At 33.1% G+C, this 16280-nt stretch overlaps 1 protein-coding gene across 1 annotated transcript in view; it reads right to left on the reverse strand.

The window, feature by feature from the left end:
• Nucleotides 1-546: 546 nt before the first annotated feature.
• The window catches only part of LOC121423501, a 50837-nt gene continuing 35103 nt past the window's right edge, over nucleotides 547-16280 (reverse strand). Inside the window, exons 23-37 of the mRNA XM_041618850.1 lie at nucleotides 15807-15894; nucleotides 15154-15230; nucleotides 14058-14094; nucleotides 13113-13210; nucleotides 12703-12828; nucleotides 11899-12047; nucleotides 11137-11272; nucleotides 9154-9303; nucleotides 8294-8393; nucleotides 7565-7635; nucleotides 5365-5490; nucleotides 4192-4320; nucleotides 3774-3904; nucleotides 2831-2966; nucleotides 547-1957 (exon numbers count right to left, since the gene is read on the reverse strand). Of these exons, the coding sequence (XP_041474784.1) occupies nucleotides 1682-1957; nucleotides 2831-2966; nucleotides 3774-3904; nucleotides 4192-4320; nucleotides 5365-5490; nucleotides 7565-7635; nucleotides 8294-8393; nucleotides 9154-9303; nucleotides 11137-11272; nucleotides 11899-12047; nucleotides 12703-12828; nucleotides 13113-13210; nucleotides 14058-14094; nucleotides 15154-15230; nucleotides 15807-15894 (1830 nt within the window). The 3' untranslated portion in view covers nucleotides 547-1681. The remainder of the gene's footprint in view (nucleotides 1958-2830; nucleotides 2967-3773; nucleotides 3905-4191; nucleotides 4321-5364; nucleotides 5491-7564; nucleotides 7636-8293; nucleotides 8394-9153; nucleotides 9304-11136; nucleotides 11273-11898; nucleotides 12048-12702; nucleotides 12829-13112; nucleotides 13211-14057; nucleotides 14095-15153; nucleotides 15231-15806; nucleotides 15895-16280) is intronic.

A 16280-nucleotide genomic window follows, 5' to 3' on the forward strand; every position in this document is an offset into this window, starting at 1 on the left:
TCAAAATAATACTACCATCCATCTTTCAGTTAAAGTCCTATCACAATTATTTTTTTTCGATGGCTGTATTGTAATGATTCTGTTGAGATATAAACTAGCAAGAACAGCTTATACTGATATGCGAGTAAGCAAGCGAAAAAAAGATCAACATTTTTCTCCCCCATTTTTTTATTCTTCATTTCTTTATTAGTGTTTTGATCTTATTTCTTTTGGGACCAGGCGGGGGGAGGGGGGGTTAACGAACACCCCAAGAACCACTATAGTTTTTATAGCTCTGAAGAGTCTATATCAAAACCGCAGTTTCGATCAGTTAACTCAGTGCGAGTAAAGTGTAACATGGCTTGAGTGCGCTGGCGACATTTCCTCTATCCAATTAACAGCCTTGTATTTTTTAAAGTCTCTTAAAATACAGGGCTACATCTACTGAAAATAATAAGATAAAAATATCATTTTGATATAATTAGATAATTTTGATTTCCGCATCTAATTTTTTTCTAATGAGAGTGCTGTTAAAAACCAATCAACAACAACAACCACAACAATTCAGTTCAATTCAAGATTTATTTCCAAATCATTGTTAAAATCATGTCATTCATATTGGTTTCAATACTGAAAGTGACAACTCTGAAAGCACAGCTTGCAGCGAATGCACCAAAGACTGTAAAATACTGAAATGGCTAGGAATTAGAAGTAACTTCCACACAAGATTTAGCTTATATCTCAATCTTTCAGTGGTTCATACAAAAAATCTAAACCCGGTAAGCTTGTGTTATGTCCCTCTTGTCATCTTACGCTAAAAGAAAAAATGTGATTGTCTTGGCATTGTCCACACACGGGCAAGTTTTATCAGAACATGCCAAATGTACAAAAACTAAACCATGAATACATAAGCTCTAAACATGAGGATGTACATATAATATTTCTTAACTTGATCCTTAACTCAAATACAGAGATGACTGTTAAAGACAATTTTTACGACTGCATTACAAACTTTTCAAATTCTACAAATTTCGTCATCAGCTTCAGATAACGAATTGGAATGAGTTGTGTATATCAAATAGTTTGATTATGCAATAATTAAAAATATATATGCACCACATAAAGAATAAAGAATATCTAATTTTCATGAGGAATCAAAATAATAACAATAATATACCTGCAATTAAAAACATATAAATTTCTTACATAATCATATACAAATTTGTAGAAAAATAAGTAATGTGCGAAACCAATAGTATAAGTAAATGGAAAACACTTTAGGAAACTTACAAGGAAATGTAATATCAAATATATTGTCATTATACATCTGTTTATTTGACACAATTAAAAACTCATAATTTTAATTGTTCATATCATTTTATTCTTTCACTTAACATCATCATCATCTGCATACTATGACGTTCCATTCTCTCCTATCCATTTCACTTCATTGATAATAATTATAGTTTATATTTCTAGAGCGCCTTTTTCATGAGATACAAAGTAATTTGATTGAGATGCCATCCCTGGTTACTTGCATAGGAGATAATACAAACTACCAGGCAATGACAGTATTGTTCTAAGTCAAGTCGACCCCAGGAAAATGTTGTTTTGAATAAATAGAAAAATTTTGTAGGTATAGTCCCGTACAGTACTGACAAGGAAAGACGAGTAATCTTAGGATGAGAATGACAATAAGTATCTATTCTTCATGAAGATCAAATGACACGTTTTCATACACTGCTGCATTTGTTTGTCCCCGTAACAGAGTTCTATTTTCGGCATGGACTCCATTCGCACTGTCTGTATAGTTTATAGGCTCGTATTCGGTGTTGTCGTATTGAGGTTCGGTGTTAGCGTATACACTCTCCCTGTTAGCGTACGTAGGTTCCATGTCACTGTTATCGGACGGTGTTAACTCAGTGTTAGCCTTGCACAGGAAATCTTGTAGAATCATATATGTGTCCTCATAGTCCGACTGTAAGTACAAAACACAATTATATAAAACTTCTCATATCAAACTCTCCCCCAAATGGTAGTTATAATACTACTAATAATAATAACAATACTACTACTAATAATAATAATAGATGAAAATAGTTACAATAATAATAATGATAATAATGATAATAGTAATAATAATAATAATGACAATAATAATAATAAAAATAATCTGTGCTTCTAAAGCACTTAATACAATTAGAATGCTGTCTGTCAGTGCTCAGTTTACAGAGAAATTACTTGGGTCATCAGAATTTGGCCTGCACACAGCCCTTTCTCCACTCCCTGAGGAGCATTCCAACACCCATAAATACACTGGATACTAGTGCAATTCACAATATTACCAATGAATATGACAAAATAATGATAAAAGAGGAATGAGTGACTTGGAAACGAGGATTTCCCGGTATATAACCTCCTTCAATGGACATTGATTATCAATAAAATAGCAATATTTAAAACATATAGGCCTAAACACACACCTGAATAAATTCAAGTTATAGTATAACAGATAAGGAATAATGCTGCCTTTCTAAAAAATGAAACAAATTTATTTATTCTAATAAATATTGATGAATATTGAAAATTAAATGGGTCATAGAAATAAAATACTGTCCATAATGTAAAGAAGATCTTCAATTTATTGTAATAAATTGCCGTTACTTGACCCAAGAGTATTACCAAATTGAAATATTTGATACCAAAAAGTAAAGTAACAGGATAATTGACATGAATTGTTTATTTAATCAATGATCGAATGCTTATACACATGCATATGCCTCAAATTTAAGAAAAGTCTGTATTTTAATTGTCAAGTGGAACACATTATTGAAAGTAGGGGTAAATTTACCTCTGTTTGAACAAAGTGCGTTCGTTCAACTCGTAGCTTCTTGATTGTTTGAAAGACATCGACGTTACCCGTCTCAGCAATCTGAGCAATGCATTCCATTACACTACAAAATGCACCTGTTCGTCCAACACCACTCCTATAGAAAATAAAAGAAAAAACCCAGATTATCGGAGCTCTTTACTCGCTTTGGCTTATACATTCTTGTTTATGCACTGTCACATAAAATCCTACCAAATGTTGGTGAAGAAAAATTTACATTCATTTGAGTGCAGTTTTGATTTAACCAATAGTTGGTAGGTATATGTTGAATATTCTTTCAGAGTGTGAACCTATTTAATAAACATTTATAGATAATGGGAACTATGTTCACTTGCGATTGATTAAAGTCTTGCATATGACATGTATGATTGATTTCTATCTTTATTTGTTTATGTACAATCGATATAATTTTCTTTCTTTCAAATGGTAATGAGGACAATAGACATAGTTTGTGATAAATGTTTGACCGTGAATAACTGGATATTTACTCACTGTAAGGCTATAACATTTGCCAGACAGCTTTATGAAAACATTAATTTATCATTACTGTGTAATATTCATAGGATGTTCAGTATATTAATAAAGATAACATTATCTTACTTTATGTACAGCAAAAACAAACCATTTCTTCGGGGAGAAACAACATGTCATCAAAACCTTGAAAATTGTCAAGTGACAGGCTGCTTCAAAGCTTTGGGAAAGTGAACAAAGCGACAAGAATAATCACAAATACTTTTCATTATTAGTTTCAGAATCGTCCCAGAAAAACTGGCTCCCCAATTTTTTTGCTTTTGAAATTTTAGGAGGTTCAATTGACCCTACACCCCCAGCTTCGGGCATCTATTACCTGGGACAATTTCATACAGTATTAATTAATCTTCATCGTGTTGTTAATGAGACTTACAAGCAATGGACTAGGATGGATTGCTCTGTTTCTGACGACTCCTGGACCTGATCTATGATCGCAAGAAGTGATGAATAATGTCCATCCTGGCACCATCTTAGCAACTGGTATTGATCAACGTCATGATATACCTGTTAAAAGAAAGACATGTAATGAAATGCACTTGTTCATCACAAAATCTAAAAATAGCGCTGAGTTTATACTTGTATTTCAACATTCACTTTCCGAAGTGCATACGCAATAGTGAACTAAAGACAAAATCAACAAAGGAAAATGGAAACTAATAGAAAAAATAATGAGAACATTTTTTTAGATGGATGTAAACTCAACACTTTCTGCAATGGAGCTCCAGGTCAAGTACCTGACAATATTTGATACAGATTGAAACTAATTTCAATATTCTCTATTACATACATACCAATGATTTTGAATGCTGAACTCGAAGTTTTCTCCTGATGACGTTGTTGTCTCTCTTTGATGACGTCACTGTGATGGTAAAACATCCTTGAGTTATAGCGCCCTCTTCTGACCAGTACTGCTCACACGTCTACAATAAGTGATAAATAAGAATTAAGAAGTTCATTTTATTCCGTATGGCATGTAAAAGGGGAATTGGGCAAGCAGAAACATCACCAATTTATATCCTACCCCTATTATTATATTGTTACATCATTTGTTCTTAAGTTATCCTCATTGTAAATATGTTACTTTTGTGATATACCACTACGTAACGGGGCCCCGTTACCAAGCTGTGCTTCACTTGGGTCCCAAACCTATCATTCTGAGTTCTATGGTGTTATGCTTTGTACCATTGTTTGTGTTTGATTTGGTTTGAATGAAATACTATACTATACTACTACACTAAAAAATTCCAATACCGGTTTTTATTGAAATACTCATCAGAAAATGTACAAAACAAAAGAAAAAACAATCCGACAATATCAACCATATTAACCTTCTACTTGCCGACTAAGGTAACTTTGAAAATAGAAAATGTTACTTTGGTCGTACGAGAGGTTAATTTGTTTATTGGCGACTCAATAAGATAATTAAACAGTACATTCAAATTTTTTTTAGCTCAAGTCATTATATTTTGAGAGAATTGGAACCTACCATATAAACTAGAAAGAGGCAAATCACCTCATGACGCAACGGCTACAGTATATGGGGTCTGCTATAAATGCATTATGGAATTACCCTAATGAGACTGTTTACTTTCAATATTTTTGTTCCCTCAAATATCATACATTTAATACTAAAAAACAAAATCTATAACCTTTTGACTCTCAGATTTGTAGATTTGCAGTTTTGTATTTTTATTAGATTAGAAAAGTAAAATAAAGAGATAAAACATGTCATGGAATACAATGAAGAAAAAGATTTGTATAACCTGTACAAGTTTGTATCTCTGATTAAATATAAATTACAATAAAATTACATCAAGATAAACCAGACTTAAAAACAAATATAAAGCATATATACATGTACAAAGTGTCTATTCTTGCATCAATATAAAAACCTAAATATAAAGCATATTTTCCTATTTACTAGTAACTAAAATCTGCCTTTAATCAAAAAAAAAAGTTCTTACCTTATCTTCGTGTACATCATTGAGCATGATGATATGTGATGGTTGGTAATCATAGATCATGGCCCAGAAATCACATACCGTGTTCGTCATCGGCATCGCAGTCGTGATGAAACTGAAGTACGAACCCTGTAATGATTAAAAGTTTATTGCAAAAGAGAAATAATGTGAACATTTCTGAGAATTCTGTTTGCGTTAGTGCATGTACTGATTGAGTGGCTGTTTGGGTTTGCCAATTTTTTCCCTTTGACGAGGGGGTTCAGCTTAATACTGACATATTCAGTAATTTTCGTGATATTGAAAGGAACATTTGAAAGCTGCTTGTACATCAATTGAGTCCATGCGATCTTATCATTAATCAGATAAGAAATAAGTTGTAGGAACTCAATTGTCCTCATTCAGTGGCATGCAGATCTACGCCATCTAGGGGGTAGGGGGTTTGAACCTCCCCCGCCCCCCTTGGGCTGCCTATAGTAACAAAAAAATGATGACCACCATTTTAGAACAAACCCCAAATTACATTCATTTTATAATGATCCCCTGTTTTTGCTAGTAAACAAATTCGTTAGTGAAACCATTTTGCTTGTCAAATAACTCGGTACCAAAATGAAGTGAAACCTTTTTTTCTGGGGGGGGGTACTTGTCAAATTTCTCGGTCAAACCCCCTTCTTAGATCCGCCCCTGCACTGTAAAAACTGTTTAAACTTTTTAAACATATTGTTTAAAAAGTTTAAACAATTACAAAAAAGTTTATACTGACAGGCTTAAACAATGTGCTATTTTTCATATACTCTGCAGGACTGTAAATCCTGCTGGATCAAGTGCATTGTTTAAGGTTTTACTCAGACCTGTGTATTATAATTCAATAAACGATGATTACATACAAGTTGGGGGTATGAATTATCTTCCAAAAGCCATTACAGAAATTGCCAATGGTAATTAAATAGTTACCAGTGAAATACCATTTGATACCAATGGTATTTACCAATGGTATTTCAATGGTTACCGCGACCATTGGATACCAATGGTATTTATCAATGGTATTTCAACTGTTACAATTTAAATACCATTTGATATGGTGTGTAACTGTGTCAATTGATCATTGGTATTAATTTATGGTTGGTGAATGGTAGTTCAACGGTAAATGGTGTTCTCATTGGTACAACCAATGGTGTGTCCATTGATAATTGGTATATTAATGGTGTCTAATGATGTTTGCTCGAATATCGTTGAATGGTATTCCAAAGGTAAATGGTGTTCTCAATGGTGAATTAATGTATTTTCAATGGTTTTGTAATAGTGTCTCTCGACGGCGACTTCTATTTTCAGTGGTGTTCTAATTGTAAACCAAAGATGTTCACTGTGTGTGTTGTCTCTCTTGTGTTATTTTTTTATTTTTATTTTTCTATTTAAAACAAGTTCACACATAGTTACCAATAATGCATATAGCATTTCCATTTATTTGAAAGCAGGATAAAAGAGCATTGTAGATTAAATACCTCATTAAATTATCAATATTTCAATCTGTGTGATTCATCTTCCATCCTTCCTCTTTCTTTTGTATGCCTTTTCCCTTTCACCTTTTCTCTTATTTCTCCCCTCCTTAACCTCAGTATCTTCTCCCCCTCCTTTCCTTCTTCACCTATTTTTCTCCTCCATCTACGTGCATATTCTTTATTACCCTTCTCTGAATTCATATATTTGTTTTCAAACTGATCTCGTATTATACATCTAAATTGTGTTTAAAATGTATTACTTTCATGAAGTTACGAATGTATGATTATCGGATATATTTTTCTTAACTAATATTTTTATTTACTTTGTTTGGATTATTATGATTATGTAATGCCTCTTTTGTAAACTTACCTTTGTAAACTCATCGCAATTTGACTTTGTCGTAATGATGTTTTTTATCAATAAACCAGTTATCTATCTATCTATCTACCTTGCTCACGGGCACAGCTGGTCACGGGTACAGGCGCCTTAAACCACTCGGCCACTGCACCTCCACTGTATCTATGTATCGATCATTATTATAATTGTACCGATCTTTAAGATGGCCATTGTATTCTTGGAAATTAAATAGAATGAATAGATCAATTAATACATAAAAAATGAAATAATTGATTACTTTAATATAAAAATGACAACCATATCTGTACGTAATATGATTGGAAAAATATTCATATAATGACGATCTTACCTTGACAAAACTTGCATTGATGTAGTCTTCCTCAGAGTCCCGAGATTTGAGTATCACTCTATTTCGCTGTACTGAAATGTGTTTCAGAGATAATTATTTCATTAAGTCAAAATTGATTCATGCAAATCTCCACATTGATATGAATGACCTTGAATATACCAATCATCCTATTCAAATCGAAGTCTAAATGAAATCCAGTTCATAATAACAAATTAGAAATCCGTGTTTTATCTTCATTCGTATTTGCAATCATCAAACTTTCAGAGAGATTAATTTTTAGAAAATATGCCTTTTTGTTGAAATAAAAAAATATTGTCTGCAACCCGACATTGAAATAGAGTATCTTGAATATAGGAATCACATCGTAAATTTTACATGTACGGTACATGTACAGTTCTTTTTAGTTATGTATTTGTAATTCAAAGTTTGAATAAATTCAGTTCATTGTTTTCTGTATCAATTTTCAACCAATCATCAAGCTTTTTGAATTTGGCGAACATTTGAAGCACGAAATGTGCATAAAAACAGAAGACGCAATGTTTTCTTTAAGAAGATAATTCAAACTTGTCATTATAATCCAGTTTCTTTCAATAATAAGATTAAAGCAGGCACATGCATTATGCCAGATCGAGTCTCTTTAAAACATCATTCATCAGACTTATTTAGTTGACAAACTGAAACAAAATCTGAACACTTAGCAGCATTAGTACGCCTAACGGTCGGACTTACATGGTAAGACGTGTCCATATCTATTCTTTGATTGGTTTTCTGCGAGAAGAGCTGTACGATTCGTGGCTTCAGGGGGATCTGGACTCACCATTTGTAGATTCTTTGGAAGTGAATTACAGTTAACACTCAGTCACAATATATATGTCTTGATTGTATTTGTTTAATCTTGACGTGAAGAAATCTACATTTGTAATCCTCAAAACTGATACCCTTCTTAAGAATAAATATGCCAAGAATATTCACTTCACATAAAATCCTTTACCAGCCAGTGTTGCTAAGATTAATTATAAAAATAAAAATGAATATATGCTATTATATACAAAATCACTGATGGAAGACATGATTCTGCAGATCAGGGGCAGGTATCAGAAAGGAAAGCTCAACAGCCAATCACAATTAAGGTTTTCCTTGTAGTTACAAGAATGTCCAAGTTACCATAAATGTGTCCGTCCTTATGAAATGGGGCCCGTGGTCAGGGCTAAGATTGAAACGCTAATGTATTCCCCCCTCCCCTCATCCATCAGACAACACAATATACTGATTTGTTGAACACCATTGTAGAATCTCTGATTTTGATTGGCCTTTGCTGCTTGTAAAGTAATATTTAATATAAATTTCATTCATTAAAAATAAAAGTAAAACTATAAACTGTGGTTTATCTTGAGGAATCCAGATCCAATATCATAAAGACTTGTTATAGATGATAATAACTGTACAATTTCTCTAACAAGTTATACCAGCCAATCAAATTTAATGAATAAAGTAACATTTAATTGTTACTGAAATTAATATTATTATAACAAGTTTTATAGAATACGCTCCTGATTTTTATGGTTACAATATTTTGTTGCGATGGCTACCTTAAATTGTTTTGAAAGACCGGTTTGTTTTCTTCCCGGAAGCAGTTCCTTTAACCCTTTGAGGTATGATGGGAGGTTCTCGAATGGAATTGATGTGTTCTCAAACAGGAGATCCTCAAGAACAGCGTGGTAAAGAAACTCGTATTGCTCCTAGATAAGAAAACAAAATAAATATCAGATAAGATCTTGATGAGATATTGTCATAGTCCACATAGCTGGTAAATGATGAATGTATGTTTATATTTCTGAAATACTATAGTTCTGTTTACACTTCATTTACAAAATATAGAAATTACGAGTTACAAAAATTCTTATTTTCACAAACATGAAAACACCATGATATTGACGATCACCCCTGCTAGAAAGATCAGTATCACACAGTGTGTTCAATTCAACAGTGTGAATATATTTTCACACTGTGGACACCTCGACAGTGTGACTGTTCCAGAGCGTGTTCACATGGTCGACTATGAGAATATGTGATTCACAATGTTGAAATGCTCGAATTCACCAGTGTGGAGATATTTTCACACTGTGGACACATCGACAGTGTGACTGTTCCAGAGCATGTTCACATGGTTGACTATGAGAATATGTGATTCACAATGTTGAAATGCTCAAAATAAACAGTGTAAAAGTAATTTCACAGTGTGTTCCACTGTGTCACACACTGTGGGATACTGTTCAAGCACAAACATTAAAATTCCCGGATATTGATGATCATTCTTGCTGGAAAGAATACAGTGTCGCACAATGTGATCACAGTGTGTTTTATTATTCACACTGTTAAAATGGTCAAATTCAGCAGTGTGGAGATATTTTCAAACTGTGGACACCTCGACAGTGCAAATGTTCCAGAGCGTATTCACATGGTCGACTATGTGAATATGTGATTCACAATGTTGAAATGCTCGAATTCACCAGTGTGGAGATATTTTCACACTGTGTACACCTTGTCAGTGTGACTGTTCCAGAGCGTATTCACATGGTCGACTATGTGAATATGTGATTCACACTGGTGAAATGCTCGAATTCACCAATGAGGAGATATTTTCACACTGTGGACACCTCGACAGTGTGACTGTTCCAGAGCATGTTCACATAGTCGACTATGAGAATATGTGATTCACAATGTTGAAATGCTCGAATTCACCAATGTGGAGATATTTTCACACTGTGGACACCTCGTCAGTGTGACTGTTCCAGAGCGTGTTCACATGGTCGACTATGTGAATATGTGATTCACAATGTTGAAATGCTCAAATTCACTAGTGTGGAGATATTTTCACACTGTGGACACCTCGACAGTGTGACTGTTCAAGAGCGTGTTCACATGGAAGACTATGTGAATATGTGATTCACAATGTTGAAATGCTCAAATTCACCAGTGTGGAGATATTTTCACACTGTGGACACCTCGACAGTGTGACTGTTCCAGAGCGTGTTCACATAGTTGACTATGAGAATATGTGATTCACAATGTTGAAATGCTCAAATTAAACAGTGTGAAAGTAATTTCACAGTGTGTTCCACAACACACTGTGTCACACACTGTGGGATATTGTTCTTTCCAGTTGGGATAATTCATGGAAATCATTACTCGACGCCAAATCATTCAGAATGAATCAAGTCAAAGACAGTGCAAAAATCAACCCAATTTCACATTTCTGTTATAATTTTACATTATTTTGATAAATAAATTTGAGTAGTCAACTCAGTTTGTAAATCAGTTTACACTCCTTGTTGCAAGAAGCATCTCGGCAATCAATCGCAAATTTGCAATTACATGCAAGACATGTGTTTGATTTAGGAAAAACCAAAAAGATCCGTTCCATAAAACTTGTTATAATAACAAACTTGCAATAACAGTTAAAAGCTAGTGAAATCCTTCAATCTGATTGGCTGATAGTAAATTTGCTATAGAAATGGTTCATTTGTTATTAAAACAAGTCTGTATGAAACGGGGCCCAGATGATGACTTACCGCCGTTTGTACCATTTGTGGTCTGTTCTGTCTCATGTTAGATACGAAGCTAAAGACATCGACAAAGCCAGTAGCCTTGGCTTCACCTACTATACCATCGATGCCTATCATCACACCTGTTCGACCAACTCCAGCACTGGAAAATATAAAAGCAATAATAAGAATAACAAAAATAAAGATGATAATGATGTTTATGATCAATAATGATAATGATAATAGTTATGATAATAATAACAATAGTAATGATAATAATGATATAATAATAATGACAAAAAAATAATATTAGTAATGGTAATAATAACAATAAAAATATTAATAATTATTATAATTATAATAATAAAAGTAATGATAATAATGAGAATAATAATCTGGATATTCATAAGGCACTTAAGACATATATTGTATGTATCTAAGCACTAACAGATTTCAAAGAGGACTTATATTATTTTAAGTAGAAAACAGAAACCATTGATTTAAGTAAGAATATACTAACAAAAAATCAAATTGCAGCAAATGAATATACTACTACTACTGCTACTACTAATACTGCTGCTTATGTTCTTGTTACTGCCACTGCTGCTATCTCTTCTGCTTATCATGATAATGATGATGAGATGAGGTATTATTCTTATTTAAAACATTCTACAAAGTAGTTTGGATCAATTCAATGTCGTTTTATTTGATTCTTGCCACCTTTGGAATAATATTATCACTTTCAATCAGGTAAAGGGAAATATATGATAAAAACACAAGAATGCTGACCTGCAATGAATAAGTAATGGAGTTTTATTTTGGCCATGGTGCGCTTGGACCTCTCTCAGAAACATAAGAAGCGATGACGTGTGTTTGGGTACACCTTTGTCAGGCCATTCAGTATAATGATACTGGCAGACATTATGATACTCAGCATCCTGAGAAAAAAAAGTTAACTTGAATTAAAGATGAAGGAGAGCAGTTACAGTAAACCCTATTAAATGAGACAGTCTGCAAGGCCAAGGTTAATTGTCACCATAATCCTTGATCTGTTACAATTACATGAACTGAACTATGTTAACTTCCTTATTTACATCAAATACCACTGGCCGGTTTGGTGTCGGTTTTTTGTTTGTGTGTTGGTGTTGCCACCTGGCCTCATCTTTAGTACAAATCATCTTATTTTTAAGTATATAGCTAAAATTATGCAAAATACCTAATGCAAATCATTAATTTTCATCCATTTTAATATAGTGCTCAATACATCAGAATGACGTCTTTAATTGTTTATTAGATGTACATCATTACACTGTCAAATGTTCAGATGAAAATATACGTAATATTTTAATGAAATGATCTTCATATTACTTTCAGATAAAAACTGGAAAAAAACTCCTTTAATCGGTTTGTATGATTTTGGTCATTTCATTTTTGTAATACTCCGTTTTTAAAAATACTTTGAATGTGCCAAATAGATGGAAAACATTGTGAATGTTTTTGCAATGAGGAAAATGATATGATATCTCATAAAATAGAAATTACCATTTTGCGGTAAACTAGTGAATAAAGTCTAAATTCTGAATATTTCCTTACCTTCCGTACTATTAGATGCCGTACAACCCAGGCGGCGCCGTCTACTAATGATTTAAGGACAACCTGATACGGTCCAAACTCCATCATATTGTTGATATCATTGGGCCAGTACTTCTGACATTTTCTCTATCAAATGAAGTAAAACATTTCAAAATGAATAACAATTATTTACAATCGAGCAAATAATTTTGAATATTACATACTTTTGTATCATGAATGTCTCCCTCTTCCTAAATGAATATTCCTCGACAATGAATGTTTTTACCTAAAAGACATGTACAACATAAATTTAGCACACAGCTTGCATAAACAAGAAATACCATTACCTATCTCAACTATGGGTGCTACAATTTTAACAAAATGGTAAATAAAAAAAATATATATGTATGTAATTGGACGATTGAACTAACCTTATTTCCTTCTTTTAGATTAGTTACCATGGCAATGGTTTTCACCTTTTCCTGCCAGACCATTCTCCAGAAATCTGTTTGAGATGCCGTATTAGGCCCTGAAAATAAAAGAAACACAAAGGTCTGATATTCATCAATTTAGAGATGGTATAAGATATCTAAACTTGCACAGTCACACTCCCCCCACGCCTGATATCATCATTTGACTAATATTGATTCATTCATTAATTCGTTCATTCATTTAATCATTTCATTCATTCGTTCGTCCATTTAATCCTTCGTTCCATTCCTTAATTTCACTCGCTCATTCATCCATTCGTTCAATGTTTGTTGATTCATACATTCATTCATTCACTCGCTCATTCATTCATTTATTCACTCATTCAACTATTCCTTCATTAATCCTTCTAACCATTTATTTACACCATTTACAGGAAATTCCTAACTTTATTCACAAAATCATTAGAGAGAAATTATGTTTTGGGAAATATAATTAATTACATTCCCCAATAGCATTTAATGAAACAATTCGGAGACATTTCTCATATCACATGGCAAATACTTTCATTAAGCATATCAATAATGCTGCATTTAATGTAAAGTGCTATTATAGACCAAATATGATTACTAAATCAATTGTTTCCCCAAATTGGTGTGATTTGTGCTTTTTTTAATCATTGATATCTTGCAAAATAAGTAAACAAAGAATAGTAAATATTTTTCTGCTTTGAATGCTTTTCTATTATAATTCAGGAGTTGGGTTTCGATTTGCTGCTGAGCATTGATACCATGGAAGTTACGATCATGAAAAAACTTATATACAATACTCGTAAGTCCTTTGATAAAAGAAAACTGCCTGGAAAGGTAGTAATCAACCAACATTTATGAAATAATTATATATACGGGAATACAACATATCACTCCAAACTTTATATTAGGTGTTACCTTGTGCTGCAATGTAAGCTCGATCACCATTGAAATTCTAAAGAAAATACAGAAAACATAAACTTTCTAAATTCAAAGTTTTGAAGGTAATTTTTTTTCACTGGCATTTCCACTTTCTCAAAAATAAATTAGACATTATCTACTTGATTTAGGAAGTTCTCTGAAAATAAAAGAGTAGATTGTATTACTTTTCTCATGTTGATTTCTATCTGAAATATGTATTATGTCAGAGGTTGCTGAACGTTTGTATTCGCCTCAGTGTGTCAGTCAGATCGTACATGTACAATAACTGTACCATCGTAAAATACAATTATCAGCACGGTTTATTTTTATTATTTTTTTAAGTGCACATCTAGTTATGCAGAATTTTCACTTATTAGCATTTTCACTTATTTGAATGCAGGATAAAAGAGCATAGCCAATTAAATGCCTTGCTCACGGGCATAGGTGCCTCGGCCGGGATCGAACCCTGGACTTTTCATGTATAGTCAAACCACATGGCCACAGCGCCTGCCACAAGTAGGGTTTATTATAAATGAGCGAAGAAATATCTACGCAGTGTCCTGATCAAGGTAAAGCCTTATAATTACAAATCTTGTATATTGAAACATAATGATATATCTTGTTTATAAAACTTATGACATTTCTTCTGTTTTTAGGATGCCTTTACAGGAATTAATGAAGTCACTGAATGAATCTTTTACATTCACACACCAAGAAATTATGCATCCTAAATGACATAATGTCAACACCATATCACCCCAGAAAATGTGAAAACATGCACCCTTTTGTAATTTTTTCCTTGTCTGTACTCTACATCTCGCAACTTTGCATAATGTAAGGTGCAGATTTCTTTTGCATTGAATAAGGTGCAAATTAAACAATTCCTTTCAGATATAACTCTGCATCCCTTATGGTGTACCTGCATCCATAAAGGTGCGAAAATCTTCTTAGAGTAAAAAGTTGCGCCCAAAATAGATAGTCCAGTAAGACATTAGAAGGATGCAAATCAAAGCTTTTTTTCCTTAGGATGCAGAAATTAAAGATGTACTCTACACAATTTTATGCCATCATAATAATTAAATCAATGACTTACAGAAATATAGGAGGCATTATAGTAATCCGTTTCGAGCTCATCGTCTATATGTTCTAAAACAACTCTATGGGCATCATCTGAAAATAAATGGGTTGAATGCTCTTTTAACAATAGGATAAAAGACTTTTGTGCTTAATTTATGAAAAACCTTCTGCTTCTATATACATACGTTGATTATGCAGTGGCCATTGTTAAAAAAACACAATTCAAAATAAAATAGATTATAATTAACAGAAGTTAAACATTAGACAGCCCATTGAGTAATGGGTATCCGGTAAGAATAATATTACTTGAATTCACTGAGCGCTGGTAATAAAGTGGTAGCTCGAGCTAAAGCCAGGATAATATTTGGGGCTTTGTATATTCTTGTAAAAGCGCTGTATTTACCCATCTATTAATCGATTAATAATCCATCCCAACGAGTTTTTGTTTGTTTTTACCTGTTTTGTATAATATTATGGTTATTGGCTTGCACATAATCTATAATATTTTGATATGTTGTTTGTTACTTTAAGAGATGTGGAGTAAGTTGAATTGAATTGATTTCTCTGTAATATATTACTAGTAAATAAATAACATAATGGGTCACACTAAGATCATAATGTAATTTGTTTTAGAGTTATTTTGAGGAATAGCTTCAACTATATACTTACATGGTAGAATGTTCTTGTATCTATTCTTTTGAGCATTGATCGGACGCTCTGCTACTGTCTGCCGATATTGAATACCACTGGGCAAAGACTAAAATACATGGAAAACAAATGATTCTTTTCAATGAAACTGTCTTTGTCTATGTCATACTTGCGGAGTGTTTCATTAACATATTTGCCCGACAAGTTGTCAGATCTGACAATTTTCATTGATTTTGATTGGCCGAGAAGCACTGTTACTGTGGTAACTATCGGGTAAAACTTCTAACAAGTCTTTCCATAAAGGCTCCCCAGGATCATCATCTTTACGACATTGTCCAGAAAGTGGTCCATTGCCATAAAGCACCAATAATAACACAGAAAGTCATTGGCGCAGATAGTCCGCTACCAAAATTGAGCGCCAATTGCAACTCCAAATAACAACGGTAAGAAATCCTTCATTGAATCAGGCTTGGGCACGTCCTTGTTAAGGACCTA

This window comes from Lytechinus variegatus, chromosome 11 (genome assembly GCF_018143015.1).
Source record: "Lytechinus variegatus isolate NC3 chromosome 11, Lvar_3.0, whole genome shotgun sequence".
Lineage (NCBI taxonomy): Eukaryota > Metazoa > Echinodermata > Echinoidea > Temnopleuroida > Toxopneustidae > Lytechinus > Lytechinus variegatus.